At 25.5% G+C, this 23,677-nt stretch overlaps 2 protein-coding genes across 2 annotated transcripts in view; one reads left to right on the top strand and one right to left on the bottom strand.

Moving 5' to 3' along the window:
• Positions 1-307: 307 nt before the first annotated feature.
• LOC111633245 (Down syndrome cell adhesion molecule-like protein Dscam2) overlaps positions 308-23,677 on the bottom strand; it is a 162,198-nt gene continuing 138,828 nt past the window's right edge. Inside the window, exons 18-30 of the mRNA XM_023377781.1 lie at positions 23,142-23,273; positions 22,676-22,843; positions 21,438-21,496; positions 19,885-20,122; positions 19,229-19,327; positions 18,933-19,118; positions 18,532-18,825; positions 14,630-14,788; positions 14,290-14,534; positions 11,499-11,580; positions 10,774-10,957; positions 10,184-10,314; positions 308-1,248 (exon numbers count right to left, since the gene is read on the bottom strand). Of these exons, the coding sequence (XP_023233549.1) occupies positions 1,145-1,248; positions 10,184-10,314; positions 10,774-10,957; positions 11,499-11,580; positions 14,290-14,534; positions 14,630-14,788; positions 18,532-18,825; positions 18,933-19,118; positions 19,229-19,327; positions 19,885-20,122; positions 21,438-21,496; positions 22,676-22,843; positions 23,142-23,273 (2,081 nt within the window). The 3' untranslated portion in view covers positions 308-1,144. The remainder of the gene's footprint in view (positions 1,249-10,183; positions 10,315-10,773; positions 10,958-11,498; positions 11,581-14,289; positions 14,535-14,629; positions 14,789-18,531; positions 18,826-18,932; positions 19,119-19,228; positions 19,328-19,884; positions 20,123-21,437; positions 21,497-22,675; positions 22,844-23,141; positions 23,274-23,677) is intronic.
• On the top strand, positions 21,076-21,947 carry LOC111633243 (dnaJ homolog subfamily C member 13-like). The gene is made up of 2 exons (XM_023377780.1): positions 21,076-21,319; positions 21,690-21,947. Exons 1-2 carry the CDS (start codon positions 21,153-21,155, stop codon positions 21,877-21,879), a joined length of 357 nt encoding a protein of 118 aa, XP_023233548.1. The 5' UTR covers positions 21,076-21,152; the 3' UTR covers positions 21,880-21,947.

Genomic DNA, 23,677 nt, shown 5'->3' on the forward strand with positions numbered 1-23,677 from the left:
TTGAGTCATAAAAAATTTTTCTTTAAAAAAATTCACTATTTACTACATTTAGAAAATTGAAGAGAACTTTACTAAATGTTCAAGAAAGAATATTATTTTTTTATGGACACAGTAAATATACTATTGGACAATAATACAATCATATTTCGATGATCGTTCTCATATATATTTATATATATATTTATATTTATATAACTATTAACAACACAGGGAGATAATACAATATTAATATTGGCAGATGGAATTATCGTGATTGACTTTTTTTTTCCACGTTTATTATATTTATATATTTATATATATGTACAAATTATGCCTTTAGAACAAACAGTTCATTTTTTTGTGTTCTAAAACTTGATAGCATAAACATGGACATTTATAACAAGTCGTGTACTCCCATTAATACCTTGTTTCTTGGCAGGAATTGTTAATGTTCGAGTTATCCAATCACCCCACTTTATCTCTGGGAAATTTTCCAGGTGTGCCTTGCAATAACTCCTTAAATAGGGTAGAGGAAGGTGAATAGGGACATTTAAGATATTTTAATATGTTTCTTATACTCTCTTCACTTATAATTTATGTCTAGCTAAACAGTTAAGTTACTTAAAAATGGTAACATTAAATTTTCATGTTTTAGAATCTAAAATTTAATATTTTTAAAAAATTGTTAATAGTTGTTTTTTTTCCTTTATATCTACAATTAACAGTTATTAAATTCATAAATTTGGTTTATTTATAACCACATAAAAAGATATGAAACTTGTTATGATCCATCGCATACGTTCGTTCTTTTATTATATAATTTCATTAAAAAATTTGTAAAATATATATAACATATGAAAGACAATACATTATTTTAAAACGTGATAACAGTTCATTATCAATTGTAAACAATAAGTAAACTTCTTTTTTACACGAGAAGAACGTATAATACAAGCTGTGATTTTTAGAATATTAAAAAAATGACTTAAAATTCTTCACATCGAAACGAGTTCTGGTCAAGATACAGGCACTTTTTTCTAATAATACCCATATGACTGATTGGAAAATTGTAGTAAACGGACAACAGTACGTTTTTTAACGTTTAAATTCGGTATTTGCTCAGAGTTTATGTTACTTTTTCCTTTTTTTTTTACCATTTCTCATCCTATCTATTCTCCCCCTCTACCCTATATTCTTTGTCGTCGACTTTAAACATAACTTGCTGTCCAACAGCGATGTGATAGGGCAATCTGTCTTGAAAATGAAGACCTGTAAAGAATAAATTACATACACTTTTAAAATAGAACTAAATATATTCTATAATAAATCATTATTTAACAATAAAGTAGTTTTTACACTAAATATATATTTTTTATTACTATAATTAATGATATTATTTTTCATCTAAAAAACTATAAAAGAAATAATAAGAAAACAATTTTTAAAAAATCTGTAATTTTTCACTATTTTGTTTGGTATTTTATCAATTTTTGTACCTCTCGTAGAGAAAGAGATAGATAGAACTTTCATAACAAAGGAATTCCGTTCTAGAGTTTCATCAAAATCGGATCTAGAAGAGTTATAATATCAAAGATACTTCTCTATTTTTGTTTATATTTCAGAACATATCTGATTCAATTTGGCTGCTCCTCAATAGGATGACTTCCTATATATTTTTTTTATTATAAAGATTTCATATATATAATGTTTATGTCATAACATTTTATAAGAATTACGTACACTTCAAAGTTAGAAATCACTTTGAAGGACCGAGTTTTGATAATGCTACAGGAACTACTATAAGAGGATTTGCTACAGAATATGATCATACAACGTCGTAAAATCACGATATATAATCGAAAAATATTTCATAAATTTTACTACTTCTCATACGATCATATTCATAACTTGACTTCGAACTCAAGTTATATCATTCCAACTCTATATTTATTTATAGAAAGACGGAGCGAGATATGGCGACAATATATCCTTTAATAAATGAGAATTGACATATTTATATTAATGACATATCTTGCATGGATAATTAAAATGGTTAGTAGAATTAAAGTAAATAACAATAATTATTATTCGTTATGTATAAATAATTATTTAAAAATTTTTATTTGTAATAATAATAATAAATTAAAATGTTTTTCGTGATTTTATTAACATTTTTAAGATTAAAATCAATAAATAAAATATGCAATTATAATAACGTCAGTCTTCAATAGATGGCAGCATATGCTTAGACCATGCTAAAATGTAACTAAACACTCCATTTTTTTAATTAAAAAATAAATATTTAAATGTATTTAGAATTAGTTTTTATGCCTTATGAAATGTACTATTATTCAAATTTGTCTCCATTTTATTTTAGATTTTTCAAAAAGCTATTGTGTTGATATTCCCGTATTATAATATTACTGTGCAATTTTCTAGTAGAATAAAAAGAATATTAACGTGAAAATTGTTAATTAAATTTTCAAACTAACTTGTAGAAAAATGCTATTTAATCACTTTTGTACAATAAAACTGACAAGAAATAGTAAGCAATTTTCGTATAAAATGCCTTACCAAAACCGTTATTAAATATAAAGAAAAATGAAAGTAGAAATATTTTAATAAGTCTTTTCTATTCGTCGAGTAATAATTAGTATTTTACATTAAATGGAAGGAAAATAACAAAATACATTCCTTATAAAAATTTAATTAAATCCATCTAAAATTTGTAAAAGACTTCTTTAAATGCAAGCAAGATTTTCTAAAAGGATTTTTGTGTCTTGTTAATTTCTTTACTGCAACCAGATTAGTTTGCAGGAAATACAAATAAAAATTAGTGCCTGTTTCAACTTGATATTTGCTAATTTACGTGAAAACATTCGAAGAATCCATTTTCTTACTCACTTATGACCTAATTACAACAATTTAAACTAATTATATATATACTAAAATGAGATTAATTACATATTTTAAACATTTTACCATAAATATTTCGTATAATTTTCATTATATAAGCAATAATAGTTTAGTAATTAATTTTAGAATGTTGTATAAACCATTTGAGAAAAAAGGGGAACAAAACTTTATGCTAGATCTTTAAGAAATTTGTAAGTTAAATATTTTAAATATCCTATTGATTTGTTAAGAATTATCAGTAGAAGTAATGTATAAGAGAAGTTAGTTGGTGCAGTAATTATTAAAAATGCTTCAACAAAAATGCTTGTCATTTTCATATGCTACAAGTTTATGAATTGCATTTTGATGAGGATAAAAGAGACTTAGATAGCAACTTAGTATTGATTAAATCTGTAAAGTGTTTACTTCTGAAAAGAAAGAATTTAAATGTTTATCTAGAAAACTAAAATAGAAGAGATTATAGTACATATTCTTAACCAAACTCTAGAGATACAATTTAATCTACGCAAATACCTTCGACAAATACATTTCTACTGTAGACTATTGTTAATTTTAGTGAACAGATACGGTGTATTTCTTTTACAAAATGAATGTTTGTTCTAAATTCGTCTTATAAATAACCTCAGGTAAAGTCAAATATATATTTTCTTTTATGATTTTAGATAATTACAGTTTTATTTTAATAATTATCTACATTAAACAATTATTGTTTACTTAAGCTTTTATTGATTAGAGATGTGGAGAATTATCATATGCATCACTATTATATAATATTACACATTATACGGGTATAATTCCATAATTTTTTCTAAATGTTAGTTATATTATCACAATATTTTACATTATATAGAGTAATTTAAGCAAATATTGTTATTGTTCTCTACGTTATATTATCGTTAATATTATGGGATAGAGTCTACTCTAGGTTGAAGAAAGAAGAGAGGAGGAGATGAGAAACAGGAGAAAAGATCCCAGTAGAATACTGAGCAGAAAGGTAAATCGGAAAAAAATAGTTACAAGGAATTGTAATATCTAGCGTTTTATAAAGAAAATTAAAGCGTGTTTCCTTCACATTTGTGGAAATAATAAAAAAATATATAAAATAAAATACAATATTTGAATAAAATATTTGTTATGAACCCGAAAAATAATGCACAACAGTTATAAATACAAGAAGTAACAGCTCTACTAAAATAAAGCAATATAGAGTCGTTAAATTGAGTAATATAGCAAAAATATAACGTGGAGAAATTCGGAGAGTAAAAATAACAGCAAATCAAATTATTAGAGCTAAATTAATGGACTATATCATCGAACGAGGTTGTTGTCATTCGACTATAGAATGAATTGTATGATTAGCCATTACTAATGCTTATATTTGAATATGTTTCTTTGAATTTTTAAGAAATATTAATGTAACGAGTCATACAATGATTTATTTTAAACTTTTTCGCTTAGTTTTCTATTCGTATATGTAATTACTAGCTGTTACCCGCGACTTCGTCCGCGGACGTTTTGCAAGCAAACCCCATTTACATTCAATATTTCAATAACCATAGTAATTGTTATGTAACACATAACGCTGAAGAGAATTGCCGAGAATCAAACGAACTATTTTCAATTTGATCAATTTTCTGGAACGTTTACAATCGTTCTATAATCGAAACAATATGCAATAACAAATTCGAATTTAAAACGGTTCGAACATTTTTAAAATCGAAATAAATAAAAATATTTATAACAATGTCTGAAATGTTATCAATTTAATACACCTAAGTACTCAATGAAGACTAAATGTAATTGAAAACAAAAAATCGCATCTAAAATAGTATAGTAGAAGCCGTTTTTCCAGTTAAGACTTAATCCTCTCCCTCTCCCCCCCACTTGGGAATTTCGAAAAATCCCTTCTTAGTGTGCGTTTTCATGACGTACCCTAACTGTGTACCAAATTTCACCTCTTTAGGTTCAGCGGTTTGCTCTGGGCAATGATGAATCAGTCATCCATTCAGTCAGTCAGGACAAGTAATTTTATATATATATAGATTATTGATCTTTGAAACTATAAATTACAATAAATCATTCAACACTTGATGCTGAGAAAACGTTTATTAAAGAAAACATTAACGTCTTCGACCTAATATGATAGGCCATCTTTAGATGCAAGTATTCTCGAACGTATTTAACTTAATATTTAAACGTCAAAACGTTCGAATACTTTTACGTTTAAATTTAAATTACATTAAATTACGTTTAACTACACTATTTGCATTTTAACTTGTGGATTATGAGTCCTATCCGAAAATCGAGAAAAAATGGAAGAAAATTACTCGAAATTTAAATATATAAGTGAACTTTTATATGATAGTTAGGCTTAAAGATTTCAGCTTAATCTTTTAAAAATGACAGAGACAATATTTGCCGTAGTCATTCATAAACTAAATAATATAAAGTATCATACCTGGAAGAATAAAATTAAATAGACAAAAGATTTTATGGAATAATGTTACTACATTTCTCGAGTAACCCTTATGACACTTAAGAAACAGTAAATATGTGAATCAACTCGATCCATAGAAATTAGAGACAGTAATGGATAATTGGAGTATCTTAAAACAATACTATGAAAAATCAACTCTATTGAGAAAAATAAGCTCGCTGAAATACAATATGGATTCTATGACAGAGATAATGATGATGTGGGAGGATATGTGATGGGAATGGAAATATCTTTGTTCACCTTTTCAACTGTAGAATCGATGAACGTCGTTGTTATTCTTATGTGAGTAATCTGCCAAACAGTTATGCTGCATTAATCATCCTCCTGGAAACAAGACCAGAATGGGACCAACTCTGTAGTTAATGAAAAATAAGTTGGCAGAGGAAAATGTTCGGAGAAATGAAGAAGTAAAATGATGAAGATGAATGATTTTCAAAATAAGTATAGTTTTAAAGACAATTTCCTACAGAAATGAATATTCAAGTGGAAAACTACAGCACTGGCATGAAAGTTGAACACTTAGATAGTAAAGTAAATATAAGACGACAAAGAGAATCAAATCATCTAATAAAAATGGACAAATAAGAAGAGTAAAGAAATAAAGTCGATTATTATCGCTTCTTATCACAACATTGATACACAAGGATTGGAGCCATAACTCGCATAGGCAACAATAAAAAACTTCATCAGCAATTTAAATGAGAACATGTAAAGCAGATAGATTTGGTTAATGGAGATACCGTCATAATCAAGGCAGAGGAGATAGCTAATCAGCTACGAAACAGGAAAACCTTTGAACAATTTAATAACAATAAAGGATGTGCTTTATGTTCCGTTGCTGTCAAGCAGTCTATTATCGATGAGAAAATTGGCTAGTGCAGAATATAAAGTAGATTTCCAGAGCAATATTTGTCGTAAAACAAAAGACGGAAACAGTGTATATTAAGAATACATAGAGAAGTTTACGTAATAAACATTAATCAAGTCTCCGATCACGAGACGCTTGCATCTACAGTTTTTACACGAATGACAGGCCATATTACAGATAAACACAGTAAAGATACAATCAGAACGATCGGAAACAACATCGTATTTGACATGGAAATAACACTGCAAAGTGAAACTCATTTGAGAGCATTACATTTTAAATGAGACATGACAAGCCCATTGCTATGTGTCACACTTCAAAACGATCAAAAACTTTCATTTTATATAGACTTTTGAAGTTCTATACAAATACAAGCAAATACTTGGCGTTCAAGACAGTATAACAGTAATCGCTGATTGTAGAAGGTAGATAAAAACTTAGCATAAAAGCGAAATTGTGGAAAGAATAAAATGCTTCATCAAACAAGCGTAAACTCGATTTAGAAAGACTTCAGAATGTTTTAGTTACGGACGAAGAAATGAATATATGAATAAAGAATTCGTTGAACTGTTGGAAAAGAATAGAATAGTGAAAGTGCTAACCTTATTACAAATACAGAGGTGAAGGAATAGTCACAACTTCTTCAGAACAGAATAGGAAAAGAACATAAAATTCGATATGGAAAAACATAAGTGAACTTCCTTACATTCAAGCATTCAAAACACTAAACTTTAAAAATTGGAGCACATGTAAATAAATAAAGCGATTTTTTGGGATATGAGCTAGAACAAAAGGATACAGATTATATTGTCAATATTCGGATCTAGCAAAGAGCGAGTCGAGATGTATTTTATGCTTTTTGACTTTCACTATAAGATAGATATGTCACTGCATTCATTTTCTCGTCAAGTTGACAACGGAAATGATGAAAGTTAAATTTAAAGCTGAGCTTCCAAACATCTCTATTGAAGAGCAAGGGAACATAAGATGAGTCTCTAGAGATGAATACGAATAAATATAGAAGTATAAGGAGAATATATACTTATAGTTAAAGCAATGAGCTTAAAAAAAACAAGTTGTTCATGGTATTGAATTTATCACATATAATTCTTTTATATTAAGTTATACTAGCTATATTAGTTATATACTGTATAATGCTATATTTATATTAAACATTTTAATAATTTCTAAACTTACAATAATGCTTTTGTTTCCATATTTAAATACTGAATATTTATATGAGAATAACAAAGGGATTTGGCCAGAATACTCCTTAAAGTGTACATATTTAGAGCTATCTAAATGAGACAAATATTTGACAAATATACTTTATACAGCGTCAAGGAGTCATGTTTTGAAATAAATTAAAATGAAATGTTGTTTGACTTTAAATTACTATTTGTTCTTTATATATGTATATATATTATCGATTCTTAAAATGTGGTCATTGATTAGCTTACCACAAGAACTGATAATGCAAGAGTAATTTATTTGTCGTGTGCTGCTTAAGAGTTACACAGTATTGTTTCTATGTGCTTACACATTCATCATTATTTTTTCAATGTTTTGTTCATTATTAAAGAGAAAAGTGTAAACAGTTAGAAGTAAATTATATTTTATTTTGCTAATGCTAGTGATATCGATCATGTTTATCTTTACATAACAAGATTAAATAAGAAATAAGATCCCTTCTTAGACTCTACTCTGTATATAAAAGTACGCTTATTTTTGTTCTTTTATGTAAATTTACAATACTTCAAGCATGGTTTCGTCCATATAAGACATTTTTTATTATATTAAACGGTTTATAAGTTCATTAATCGTAAGTTAAAGCATAAAATAATTCAAAAAAGAAGGCGAATTTATGAACACGTTATAGAGTAATGCATTCTTATAGTTTTAAACGTTTATATTTAGTAAATTAAAATGATCTAAAACATATCCTTTGAGGGAAAATTCCATCTGCATATGAAGTAGAAAATGAAAGTTTATAAATTTAGTAAAACTTTTGCAAATTACATGAATATAATTAGCTACTCTATACTCTTATATAATTAACATAAAGATTTAGTTAAAGTAATTATATTTATTTTAGGAAGTTTAACATTGTTGAAAAAGAAGTAAGTTAATTATGACTATCATAAATACAGTCTATCTAAATATTGTTTAAAAATTAATTTAGTGGTATCTAAATTAAAATTAATTAAATGACCTTTCAACAAAATTTTTAACCATAAACTTTTTTTATTTTTGTAAGAAATTAGTCTTTAAACTATACACTTCCTCATAATTTCTATTGAACATTTCTGATTTATGGAAAATGTAGACTATAAACTATTAATTATAAATTATATCTAATTTAATGAGGCTAAATATGAAATGTATAAATAAAATATTAAGTTAAAACCTGTTTTTCCAATATCTAAGTTATGAATTTTAGTGTAATTTACGTCAAGTGTAGGCCTTCACCAGGAAATTTATTGCAATGTATTTAAAATAAATATAATTTAATAATTAAACAGAATTTTTATAGATTTATCATCTTTTAGATCTGATCAAGAACTATAAAACAAAAGGAAATACCTCAAATATAGATGGATATTTTCTAAACTTTCTTAGTCTCAGAAACATTTGTATAGAATCATTTATATAATATTATAAATTGATTAGCTATTATGTGCAGCTGCCTCTCTAAAAGTTCATTTATTATTGGATATCATTAATCTTCTGACGTGATTAATAAACGAGGACTAGATACTAGATATACTGTATCACCTCACCATTATAAATAGGTAGGATATAACAAATTTCTATATCAATTTATATTTTATATTACTTTCTGTAGTTCTTAATATATCTAAAATTTGTTATATTCGTTCATAACTTAGAAAAAATTATAAAACTGCTTGCTTAAAATTATAAACAAGTATAATTTTTACTTACTATTATTTTGCATTATTATATTATAAAGTATAAATTTAATTCCTCAAAATACAGATAAAATTATATTGTCAAATAGTCCTTTCTGGTTGTAAATTTGTCATCAAATACGAAATAAATAATTTTAAAGTGTCCCTATTGTTTTCTTTGTCACTTATATTATTAGCATAACTCTATATCAAAATTAATTAACATCAGATATGTACTGTACGAGAATACCTATTTTGGACTTGAATACAGTCAAAGTTAATGTAAAAAATTCTTAAATACAAAAATATTAAACCAATTTTTACATAAATATACAAATAAAACAGATTTTTATTGCTGCCAAAGTTATGAAATAGTTCACATTTTCTCATATGATGAATCATTTCAAGCTTAACTTCTAATTAGATTTTTTTTTTAACATTAAAGAATTTATTGAAAGAAGAGAGACAAATTTGTCTGCTACTTTATATGCACAGATTGATTAAATTTTAATACAATTCATCATAATTTGTGTAATATAACATCTCGTGTTCTGTTGTACAGGTTGTATATAGTAGTATACAAGCTGCTACAGGTTGTATATTGCAACACTCTGCAGTATAATGCAAACAAAAGGATCAATATTTTGGAAAGAGAATGTAGACAATACTTGGAATTTGAAAATATGATATAATCGATATAGGCTATGTATTATAATTCAATGCAAGAGAAGAGTTCAAACTTTATAAATTAAAAAACAATTAAAAAGATTAATATTCTCAGTATACTACAATCAAGTATTAATTATACAGATTAAGAAACACTCTTTAATTGTATAAACTTTCCATATCTTAACGAACAGTTTATTCTTACATCTCTCTTATTAATTGATGTTACAATTATAACGATAATATTATTGTTATTATTTCAACACTCGCTAGATTTGTAATATCTTAAATAACATTTAAAATACTAATTTTTGATATGAATTATATGTGAAAAATTAATCAACTTACTCGAGTCTCTTTCAAAATCTAATAGTTGATCTTGGTCGCATTCAGTATCACTATTTTCTACAACAACTGCTAACTGGCTTGTTCTGTAAGTATCCCTGTATGAATACCGTCCATGGTCCATCTTGTGGTATCTATCAACAATTTTTCATTAGTTTATCCATTATGACTATAAAAAATTCATAATTATTAAACGATTTAAACTATATATTAATAGTATACCATTTAATAATAAAAGCCGAATAGTATCCAAACTTTTCCAGGTATTAATAACTAATAATTATTATTTTACATGTTAATTTAATAAATTCTAAACGCATTATACATTTTATTATTAAAAAACATTTTAAAATTAGTATAAAAATCATTAATGTGCACTTTTTTTCTAGAAATTTTGTAAAGCATTTATAATTTTTTTTTAAATATTCTTTTATAATAAAAATAAAAGAAAGAAAATAAAATAATAAATATTAAATTTGGAAATTAATTTTATCAAAAGTAAATATTTAAAAAAATAATAATAAAAACAAAATGATTGTTTGAATTAAGAAGAGCACATTGAACAACAAAACTTGAGGCCCACTACCTCTTACCCCTCCCCAGATGGTTTAGCATTGGGACCACCTTGTTTAGTACTGCAGTGCCATCTGGTGTTGCTTGGAATTCTACAACGACTCATATTGCTACTGGGAAATTCGTCGTCTACATCTGATGACCATCTTCTAGATGATAGATCCTTGGTCGTCGAACTCGAGATTGATTGGTATGTAGTACGACCTGAAACACAGGCAGAATGAGAAAATAACTATATATACATACATACACACAACAGAGGAAAGGTAATAATGTTTATTAGGAACCGGTAACATACAAATGAAGTTGATCAGAAAGAATCTCTCCTAATCAAAAAATATTAAATTCGATTAAGAAAAGAAATATCTAGAACCGAAACTTGATGACTAAAGTACATCGAGCGCTTTGTAAATAGATTATTTTTACCTATCCAAATTGATCGTATCATCCTACAAAGTTATATAAAGCAATAATGAAATGTAAGGATCCATATGATCAATTCTAATCATTTCTGGGAATTTTATTTATGACAGCAATTCCCTGGCTATCAGATAATGCACCTTACAAATTCAATTAAAGAAGGTAAAAGTTGTTCCTTAGTAAGAGAAAAGGTAGAGAAAAACACGGAGCTTCATCAGCATCATTCTATTATATCCAACTATAATCATTTTATAAATTATAGATATATTTTTTTTTTATTTTTATTGTTATTATTATATTTAACAAGAAGTTAGAAAAAAATTACCAGGAAAGCTGTACATGTGATCCACTTCTAATTGCAAGGAACTGTCCCTCCCACTTTTTTGATGACTAGATATATTATTTGACTAGAAAATAAAGAAAGTTTTACATGTATTAAGAGTAATTATTTTAATTTATCGCTAAATAGGAAAAAAAATTATTAATGCCGATTCAAATTATCGGTTAATTACTTTGTTATGTAGATAAATAAAAGCAATTAATTGTAGCAGATGTTGTGTACATTTTTTCACAAATTGTTGATGCCCGATTGTTCTTTAGTAAATTTTATTTTAAAATGAAAATATTTTCTTTTTTATAGTAAAATATTTGAAATTTTTCAAAAAATGCAAGCTTTAAACGTATATATCTAAGGAAAAAAAATTTTTTAATAATTTTCTGTTATACAGCTATTTTAATATAAAGAATATCTTTAGAAGCTATGATACGGAAGAAGAAACGAGATAAAGCAATATAACTTTTACAAGAAATGAAATATTCCTCTGAGTTATGTTTTAAATACATTTTTACGTAGTAAAAGTTAATAAAGGTCGTAAAAATATAATTAAATCTAGAAGAAAAAGCTGTTAATTACATACAAACAAACCTCTGAACAATATTCGCGGCAGAAACACAAAAAAATGGCCGTTGCTTAAAGGTTTTTTGTACGCATTTTTCTTTAAAAAATATGCTCCCGAAAAGAAAATGGCCACTGTTTAGAGGTGGTCGTTGTTTAGAGGTTCGACTGTATTAAACTATCTTGTATATAATTCTGTTGCTACGAAGCATTCTTTTTAAATGATTTAATGTAAAAAATGATTAATGCAAATTTATTTCATTTTCAAGAAATCGAATTCAATATTTAAATTTTTACACGTGCTGCCATCTGTAGATGAAATTATTAAGTATTTTAAGAAATAATTATTATACAGATTTTCATGCAATTAAAGTGAATTATTTTTATATTATTTTTAAAAAATTATTAAATTAATTTTTTTAAATTGTATTTAAAAACGAATTAAAACGAGAGATAAATTTCAGCGAAAGGTAACGTTTTAAAATAAATTTTTCAATGAAATTTTCATTCGTAAGCTCAAAAAAGATTGATCGAGAGATTCAAAAACAAAGAAAAAAAAGTAAACCAAAGGAACGATAATCTGTTGAAAGTGAAAAGGATGTAATGCTGGATAAATCGATTTTTTACACAGTTTTTCTTTAAAAAGAAAAGAAAAAGTTTTAAAAAAATTTTAATTAAATAAAGCTGAAACTTTTCCTTTATTTTTAATTTAGTCATTTTTCATAAATTCACTTCACTACAAAAATATTTTAAAATTTTCTTGTTCAAAAAGAACAAAAATAATATCGTGTCAAATATTACAGTACATGAAACTTCTGTAGGGAAGAAAAAAAACATAATAAAAAATAAAATAAAATAAAATGATATATATGCGGAAGAAAACATCCAAAAATATCAGATACTGTACAGATTTTAAAATAGAACATTTACGTGCAAATATTTTAGAAATTCTTCAATGTAACAGCGTATAAAATATTCAAAAATAAAAAAAAAACATGCAATAAATTTATATTTCTAAATAAATTAATAACAATTTCTAACTGAAAAAAATTTAAATCATTATTAATTATTACTTAATTTAATAATAAGCTAATTTAATTAAAAGTTTTAACATTTTTTAAACATTAAAATCGATTTAAAAGAATTAATTTTTATTTTGTATAAACGTTCCCAGATGGCGACACTGGAGAAATGCAGTTTTTGTTTTATGCATGGAGGAATATGTAAGCTTGTGTAAAGGCGAATATCATATGATTTTAAATATGAATAATGTTTAGAATGTTTAAATTATAAACATAAAAGCGACAGAAAATAGAAAAAGGAAAGAAGAATAGAGAATTTGAAATGGAAAAATAAGCGTACAGGCGTTAAAAATAGGAAAAATATACAGAGGAATTCGCATATAAATGTGTATAAAAGTATAAAGCATAAGCTTAGAACTGTATATAATAGTCACTGAAGTAAAAAATCTAAGAATAAAAACAAATAAAGTAAATATGAAAGAATCAAAAGTGTGAAAGATGAACGTCGTTTGCATTAAACCGTAAAATATTAAGCGTAAATACAAGGTCTAATATCGAAATGTTATATAAAAATACATGGAAATAAAGAAAGAATTACATTTAATTCTTAATTTAATATTAAATAATTCTTGGAAAAAAACCATGAATAATCCTTAATATTACATAAAATAATTTAAAATAATGGCATAAAATATAAATTAACTTCTTATTTTCGACTAAAAATGGAAAATTATATTCGTCCTTAAAATATTTGCTGGAAAAAAATATAGAAAAATGCTGTACTTTTAAATATTCTTGAAAAATATTCTTAGAATATATGTTTAGTTTATAAGTAAAAAATATTTTTGAAAAAATAAACATGTTTTTAGATATATAGCGTGATAGACAGACACTTTAAACATTTAAAATTTTCATGTTTATCCTATAATTTTCAAGAATAAATTTCAAACATAAGTGCAAACCGAGATAAACCTTTATTTTTAATAATATCGTTAGAAGGTGATAATACCATTTTTCTCCTTCTAAATGATTTAATAATTTTTTTATTGATCTACATAAAATGTGAATAAATTGAAAATTTTAATACTTTCAATATCTAAAAGTGGAATTTTAAACATTTTATCCATTTAAAGAATGGAATTTATTGTAAGTTTACGATCTTATTCGATATTTCTCTTATGAATCAATAATATGATTACCTGTTTAACAGCGAATGGAACATCGTATGCTCTCTCTCCGTCGTGAAGAGATATAGAACGTCCGTCTGTACTGCTGTCTCCACTACTTCTATCTTCTCTGTTAAATACAGCTATGCGACTAGTTGCATAAGGCGATGGAAAATACAAAGGTTCTTTGTGTACGTAACTACCTTCTGTTTGCTTAGATTCGAAGTCAGACATTTGCATCACTTCACTAACTACGTCTTTGCGAATGTTTCTGGGTTCTAAAAGTATTCGTTATTTTAATTATACATTTTTCTTTGCTCTCCCTTTTCCGTGGGTCATGTATAATTTATAAACAGAAACAAAGGATTTTTACCTTGGTATTGATGATCTGCCTGCCTTCTTCTTCGATTCAATATGCAAATTGCAACGCACACTGAAATTATGATGAGGAAAGTGACGATGACTGGTGCCATTATGGCTAAGTTAGTATAAAAAGGTGCAAAACTTTCCACGATTGGCATTAATGGAGTACCTTTAAAAATATGTAAAGTGCATCACTCAGTTGCTATACTTTAAAGCTTCTAAACTATATTTTCTTTTATCAGAAACAAAATTTCAATACATATACGAAAATTGAACTATATAATAAGATACATTTATATAAAAATTTTATATTTTCTCAATATTTCATAGTTTTTTTATTAAATTTATAATGAAGACTTTCGTTACTTTTCCATATTTTTAAGAAAACAGTTATAAAGAATTTAAATGTCTAGTTTCTTATTTTAAAAAGTATATAAAAATTATATTTTTTTAAAAAGATTCTTCGCCGATTTTTACATATACGTATATAAAAAATTAAAAGCAGAAATTACTGAAGCATGTTATAAAACAAAATGAAGGGACAGTTATTCTATAGTCTAAGATATCTTATGATAAATTCCTTTAATTTGAATTTTTATTTAATATTATATAATATAGGTCCAAGTTAAATTTTTAAAAATTGAATCAGCTTCTAGTTTGTTTGGAGAAAGAAAAACGAACAAAAAAGATAAATATAAAAACTTGCAGCAGCTTACACTTGACTACAGAAAGATTTCCTACAAAAATTTCAAATTTCTAATTCGTAGAAATCAGAAATATTTCCCGTATGAGAGAAAAAGTAAAAAAAAAAGTAATTGATTTTCCTTCAAAAAAGCGGTTAACAAGTAAAAAAAAATTCGAATGTTGGCTTCAAAAAACTCAATTTCACTATAAAAAAAAATTTTTTTTAAATGTGATACTTTTTTAGTAAAAAAATCAAACATTTACCCCTTTTAATTTTAAGAATTTCGTTAAATATATAAATGTTACAATATACAAACGGAAGAAGAAAAAATTCTGTTGAATTAATTTTGAATAAGAAAATCATAAAATCAATTAGCATTATTTTGTTTCAAAATCAGCTTACTAAAATTCTTTATGAAATTATTAAAATCTATTAACTTTTTAATTAATTTTAATTTAGTGAAGATAATTTGGAGTCAAAATTAGTCAGATAAGCACCCATCAGTGATATAGCCAAGAATTAAATTTGATATGGACTAAACTTAAATTACAGGAGTCATAAACGTTCTTATATTTTAACACAAGCATTAAAACGACAGAAAAATCTGTATTTAAATTTAATTTTTTATGAGACTTATAGTCCTTACTTAAGAGAATAACCTTAGAACTATTATATATTTTAAAGATATAACATTCTAAAATGTTATTAAGATCACTAACTCCTGTATTCCTGTATAAATGCTCTATGGAACAAACTATAATCAAGACAAACCTCGATGTAACATCCTCCTAAATAGAATCACCCTCGTAAAGAAAGCTCTTAATGAATAGCTTACTTGTGAATAAATCTTCCTCATAAATATAAAATAGATATTGTTTGAGTTACGCTACAAACAGTGGCGTTAAATCGAAGTTCGAATTTATTTAACATACATTTAAACAAACCGAATGCTTCGTAACTTTCTTATAAGTCAATTTACGATTTACATGATAAAAATAAACGACTTTAATAAAAAAAAAAGAAGAAGAAGAAGATTAAACTGAACTGTACATGGATTGATTTAGTAATCTAGATGAAAAAACTTTCATATATATTTCTTCAGCTATCTGTCTAGATATTATTACGTGCTTCCATGCTTCATTATATCTCAATAATGAAGCATGAAATAGTAATGTTAAATTATACTGACCCGTTAAAAAAAAGTGTTGATGGCAAGAATCCAAGAGCATTAAATGTACTAAAAAAAATAACAAATCAACAAAAATCTTCGGAAATATCGTCTAAAATACAACTGTAAAGTCGTAGCAAATCTAAAAAGTAGATAGTAATGTGTATTCAGGAAATGAGAGAACATTTACAGCACTTAGTGTGTAATGTGTTATAGGTAAGTTGACTTTTTCGTGTTTATTCTTTTGCTTATTTTTTGCGGGTCATCTTACTTTACAGGTCACCTTTTAAGGCATTTTTCTTTAAAAAGATTTATTTTGAAATAAATAATACATTAATTTTTTTATATATTAAAACACACAACTATTATTTTTATATTAAATATTTAATTTGTAATTAAAGTTTAAAGTTCTTTCCACATTTTTTATTTATTTTTATTTTTATGTAATTCGAAAAAATCAATTTACATAACAAAAAGTGAAATTTAAGTATTTATTTATTTTTTAATTAAGTATAACTAATTTTAATTTATTAACTTTTAAATTTAAAAATAAAAACTTTTCTANTATAATTTTATAATATTTAAAAAAAGTTTTTTAAGCTGAAAGATGAAAAATCTTAACGAGATGTCGACTTAAATTTTCTTCTCCGAGGCGAAAAACTTCAACATTTGAATAAAAAATAATTTTAAAATGTAAACTAGTCTTTGATAAAACAAAAATACAAAAATAAATATAAAATACATTTTAAAACGTAATTAAATATTTATTTTAAATACGTTATTAACGTGAAATATTGATTTATTATTTAAAAAATTCAATTACAATTTTAATTAAAAACTTCCCATGTAACTTATATGAAGAGGGAAAAACTTCTTACATTATAATAGAAATAAATTAAACTTTAAACAAATTATTAATTAAATAATATTAATTTAAAATAAAAACTCCATCACAAATTGATAAATATTTCATAAGCCAGGAGATCTTATGAATCGAATTCTTAAGCAGACAGTGCTAGAATCTTTACTATAAAAACATACCCGTGCTTAGCTATGTGGCTTGTAGAATTGTCATTCTTCTCATTCCTTATCAAAACAAGAATGTCTACAGAAGTAGAGAAAATGTCACTTGACTGGTGATAAATAACTGACTATGTTATAAAAACCCCTAGACATATCCTGAAAGTGATTTCACGACGTATAATCACCTGAGAGAGAACAAAGGACACGTTATCACTTTCCTAGCATTATATAATAGAAAGTAGCTCCTCTATGGGTTGATGTGATGTAGTACGGCAAGGAATTTCATTACCCTTTATGTTATTCAGAAAAACAAGACTGATATGCATAGAGAGAGAATAGTATTTGAGACCCAATGTAAGAATATACGTGAAGTTATCAACATTTCTATTATGTACAGTACAATAATACAGTCTTCATTCTGTCCAGAAATATCATAAACCACAAGAAACGGTTATACAGATACAATTATGTACGAATGCTTGAAAGTGCGCCTTGTCATTCGAATTTAAAGCTTAATAGAATTACATTTACTTTTATCCATTACTAAAAATTAAAATTTAATTTATAAATAGCCTAAGATAAATTATATTCATCTTATTTTAATCTTATACCTCCATTTTATATCTTAAAAAAATTAAATGAAATGAAGTAACTCTTACTAGAGAATAAGTTTAAAATTGCATGCACATAGCATAAATTCCTAAAAGTTTTCAAACAATTTAGTTTATTGTTTATCGATCTTGAATTTGTAAACCGGATATTCTACTAAATTCCGAAATATAAGAATGTATATATTTTCTTTAAAAAATAATATAATTTATGCTATTTTTAAAATAAAAAATAATATATATTAATTAAAAAATTGAGTCCATCTTTCATGGATTTATGAATTCATGAAAGATGAACTCAATACTTCTACATCTTTCATAATTTATAAATTCCTAAATATAAAAAAGTCCATAAAATATCCAAAATATTTCTTTAATAAAACTCTATCATATATATATATATTTTTTGTGATTCTGAAATAACTTACCATCCATGTAATGTAAAGTATTGAATGTGAACTCCGCTTCAGTAGAACCGACTTCGTTGTGTGCAGTGACGTGAACTCTGTACCACGTACCAGGCGACAACCCTTCTAAATAAAATACATCGTCTTCCGGTGTCACATGATCGGAAACTAAATTCCATTCATGATCCGTTTCCGGTTTGCACTGAATGACAAAGAAGTTGATAGGACATCCACCGTTGATCCATTCGTTCATTCTCAATGCTGCAAAAGTCGTGTTGACCCGAAGAAAATCACTCTGAGTTGGCGCTATAGGAACTTTATAAGATAAACAATAAATTAAGTCATTCTTTAAGAAAATGTGGAAAGTTTTAATCAGATTTACTAGATAAAGGGAGTAGTCTTTATCTAGTAAATATACGTACCAACTCCTTGAGTCTTTGCTTTAACAACATCACTCGGAATACCTTCACCAACTTCGTTATAAGCTGTGATAAGAAAGTGATAACGTGTACCGCAATGTAATCCTTGAAAGTTATAAGATCTTTCTTTTCCAGATAATTTATTTTCTTTCCACGCACCCAATTCACGTTTGTGCTGCAACACGAATCCTAAATTTACATCAAAAGAACAAAAGGTATTTAAAGTCGTCGTAATTTAACTTAAGGTTACTAAGCTTCTTTAACAAAGAAGGCTTAACAAAGAATCCTATAACACTCACCTGTTATAGGATTTGATGAATCCTTTTTCACGTCCCATTTTATCTGAATTGAGGAATGCGTTGAAGAAACTATAGTGATTTTCGGTGAAAGTGGAGGATCTATATTAAGATAAAATTACAACATTAGAATGGGTTAATATCTACAAATAATTGCCTATAAATATTTATTTTTTATTCGAATTTTTAATACTGTTGAAAGAACGTTTACAACTCTGTCATGTCGAGCGTATAAACAGAGATTTTTAAATTATGGCGTTCTCTTTTTAAATTAATAATAACTTTTCAAACGTCCTTATAACTTTCATCAATTTTAATAAATAAATTTTGCCACATTTATTATGTAAATAATGTGGAATCGAGTGGAAGACAGTACGATTAATGCACTCTGTCAAGTTTGTCTTTAGAAAACATTCCTTTTTAGCTGCTATTTTATTGAATTGTTTACACAAAAGACAAATTCCACCTCAAAGTTCATTTACTTCCTCCTTGTCTTTTATTGTATAAACTCTTCTTAACTTTAAAACTTATCCATGTAATCCATTAATTCCAAGATTCAAAGCCATTCTTTCTTATGGTAATTTATAGAGTATTCGAAAACGGCGATACTTTCGTACAGTTTCTTATCAATATAATTGTTTATAACAAAATATACTTACCATTATCTTTAGTTTGTACAATGATTTGATCAGAAGGTGGGCCTGCGCCTATACTGTTAAATGCTTGTACTATTATACTATATTTTGTAAGGCGATTTAAATGATTTATCGTGCATTCGTTCTTAAACTTATCCGTAATTTCTAGAGTTTTGTATGTATAAGGATCACCAGAACCGTGTACACGATAGCCAACATAATATCCTTTCAACTGTCCATGTCTCAAATGCGTTTGGGGAGGCTATAAAATGGACAAAAAATACATTTTAAAGGATTATATAAATGTATTATTATATAAAATAAAACAATTGATCTTCTTTTCAAAAAATTCTCCTCTTAAGAATATTCTATTTTTATCTAGAATGTTTAAATAGGTACTGTAATCTCCTGCATTGCATAAGTNTGTGAAAATTAATTTTTATTGCAAGTTTTCTGTTAATCTGTTGTTTTAATATTTTAAATATTTTGTTTAATATCTAATCACTAAAAAAAAGTAGAGCTTTCTTGCCTTAAAAGATTTTATAGTTTCTTTTAAGCTGTTTAGATTTTTAAATTCATTCATTATGAAGTTAAGAATTTTCACAACCAGGAATAAGAATAAAATTATATAAACTTGAGGAGAATGTTAATTAATGTTGAAAGTTTCTTTATTCTATTGTGTGGTTTCTTTTAAATTTATACAATTATGGTACTTGCCAAATCTTGAATTTGGAAGCAGCAAAATGATCAGTTAAGTGTAAATTAATAGAATAAGAACGATTTTTTTTATGTCAAAGTATTATTAATCTAAATGAAATGTAGTGTACATAATATACTCATTAGATTACATTTACCATAAAAATATATTTAAAGTTAAGATAAAATAATTGTACTATGCAATTAATTTCTACTAAATATGAATAAACATGTGATTTGTTTGTTGCAGAAATATGTAATTTAATTTATATATTTGTCTGAATATGCATTTTAATAATAAAAAGATGAAATGTGTATTTTATTAGATAATGTTATCATTTTTAAACATACATCATGTCTTAGTTAAAAGATATATTGTGTTAGGGCAAGAGTAAATTTGAATAGTTGCATTTTCTGTCAAGTAATTTGTCTATATTAACTAACTAAATATTCTTTTTTCATCTAAATATTTGTGTAAATACTTGACACATTTTTGAAAGCAGTGTGTAAAACATATTTGTTTTTAATAATATATTTAAATTTAGACAAGAGAAGAACTGAAAGATGCATTAGAAAATGAAATTAGGGCTTTTAATATGGATAGAGACCTAAGCAGAAATACTGTTATTTCTTGGAACCATACAGAATTTGAAATTCATTATCCATCTTTAGTAGAAGAAATCAAAATAGGAGATTATTATTTGCGTTTATTATTAGAAGAAGATGAAAGTGATAGCGCTGGAAATTCGCGAATTAAACGATCGTAAGTTTAATTATTTCTTTATTATTATGTTTAATTGTTTAATATTTTTAATTAGTTTTTTAAATAGTCAATTATTTGTATGAAGAATTTTTGTATTGATGATAAAAGCAATTGTAACTTTTTCAAATTTTTGATTGCTGGTTATCGTGCATGTTCTATTTGAAATCGCTAGCATAGCTAGATTATATAATAGCATTATATAATTATATTTCAGAAGCCCTTTAATAGTAATTATTAACATTCTTTTGAAATTTAATATTGAAATGTTTACTAAAGAGAGAAAATATATTGAATTATTGAAACAATTCTTTAATTGTTTTTCATTTATCATAATATCATGTATTTTAACATATTTAAAATTATTTTTTAGTTATGAATTCTTCAATGATCTTTATCATCGATTTCTTTTAACTACAAAAGTCGCAATGAGAGCGATGTGTCTGCAGGCAATGGCAATCGTCTATGGACGGCATCATGAGGATATAGGTCCATTTAATGATACACGATATATAGTAGGAATGCTGGAAAGAGTTAAGTTTCTTGATTTTATAGAAATATAAATTTGATTTCATACACTGTATCTAGTAGAGAAATGGTCTTTACTTTAATTCATTGAGATGAAATAATATAATAGTCTTCAGATATTTAGGGACTAAAAAATGAATTTTAGGCATCTAAAAAGGCACTAAAAACATAAAAGTTGTCAGAAATAGGCATTTAAATTGAAATGGAAAAAATATGTGAAGTAAAAAATATATTGAAACAATTTTTCAGATGATAAATGAAAAAAAAATAACAGTTAACAACAAAAAACTTCATTTTGCATTGATATTAGTGGTATTTCAGTAATTAAAATTTTTATTTAAGTTCAAATTATAAGTAAGATCAATTTAATTTGTTTATAATGAAAGCTATATATACACATTCTATCTTCCTGCGTAGAGTGTGGATAGAACAGATGTAAACATTTTAAATGAAGTCTCGAGAGGTTTGTCACAATCATATAAGCTTGAAGTCAATTGAATATTTTAACAAGATATCGTGTATTGGATGATATAAATCTCTTACACGAAGCAAGAAACTTCATATATATATAGTGAATTGCTTACAAAATTTTATTTCAATAGATTCTTCGACTCACGAAACAGATTTCATCAATTTTCGGAAGAAGGAAACGAATTTATATTAACTATTTTCAATAGAATAAAACTGTAAACTTTACCAAAAATTTAAAGTTATATTTAATTATTTTATTTTAAGATAAAAATTAAAAAATATTTTTTCCGAATCCAATTTATTTTTATGAAAATATATTTATTAATTATCAAAATATGGATTTTTATTACAGAAATTTACCTTCCATATTCGTTGTAACTGTAATTGTATTACTTGGATCGCTTCTCCCAAAACTATTCTCTGCAAATAGTCTAATATGATATGTAGATGCAGGGTTTAAAGATGATATAGTTGCCTTTGTCTCCATACCAGCAGCGGTAGTTTGTTTAACTCCACTACTCCAATTTTCTAAAAATTAAAATCAAACTTATTCGCAAGAAAAATTTAACATTAAAAATAACATTTCGTTTTTAATTATTTTAATTATTATATGCATAATTAATATCCAAAAATAAAGTTAGAATAATTACTTTAAGTTATCTTTATAATTATGTATAATTTTCTATAATTTTTCCATCACAATTTTCTACGTTAATAGTGACAATTTATTTGGATCAAGAATAGAATATGAATTAGAATGTGGTAATAAATTACTTTATCCTTGAATTGTTATTAGTTATAGAAATAGAATATAATCATTATTAACCTTTATCTGTTTTGTACTGTACTATGTATTGCTGGATTGGACTATTTCCTGAAAATGGAGGAGACCAAGAGATGATTACGTGTCTGCTTTCTGTTTCTGCTACTGATACTTTTAAAGGCTTGTCTGGTCTTTCTGAAATTTAATAATAAATTTTAGAAAAAATTAGAAATTAAATAATTATTATTATTTTAAATATAAAAAGTCATCTTTCACATGTTTCCGAAATTAAGGCTAGTGTGAGTATTATATATGAGACAGTTCTTGTTATTTTTTAAAAAAAACGTTTATATAATGAACATTTTATTATAATATACTTTTATTTTAAGTAAATAATTAACATATTACTTTATAATTAATTCTCTAAACTACATTTATTTTAAATTATCTTCCAATTTTTTTAAAATCCTTTCTCGCGAAGGCCTTAAATTCGTACTGTCATACAGTATACATTTCATAATGTGAGCAAAATTCCAGATAATAAAAATAAATAATTCTAAAATATAAATGTATTAAATATTAATTTTAAATTTTAATAA

Source organism: Centruroides sculpturatus, unplaced genomic scaffold, assembly GCF_000671375.1.
Source record: "Centruroides sculpturatus isolate CEXI.00-Female unplaced genomic scaffold, Cexi_2.0 scaffold817, whole genome shotgun sequence".
Taxonomy (NCBI): domain Eukaryota; kingdom Metazoa; phylum Arthropoda; class Arachnida; order Scorpiones; family Buthidae; genus Centruroides; species Centruroides sculpturatus.

Coding starts and splice junctions, on each gene's coding strand:
- LOC111633243 (XM_023377780.1), top strand. CDS start 21,153: ATGGATAGAGACCTAAGCAGAAATACTGTTATTTCTTGGAACCATACA. Junction 21,320..21,689: donor AATTCGCGAATTAAACGATC/GTAAGTTTAATT, acceptor ATTATTTTTTAG/TTATGAATTCTTCAATGATC.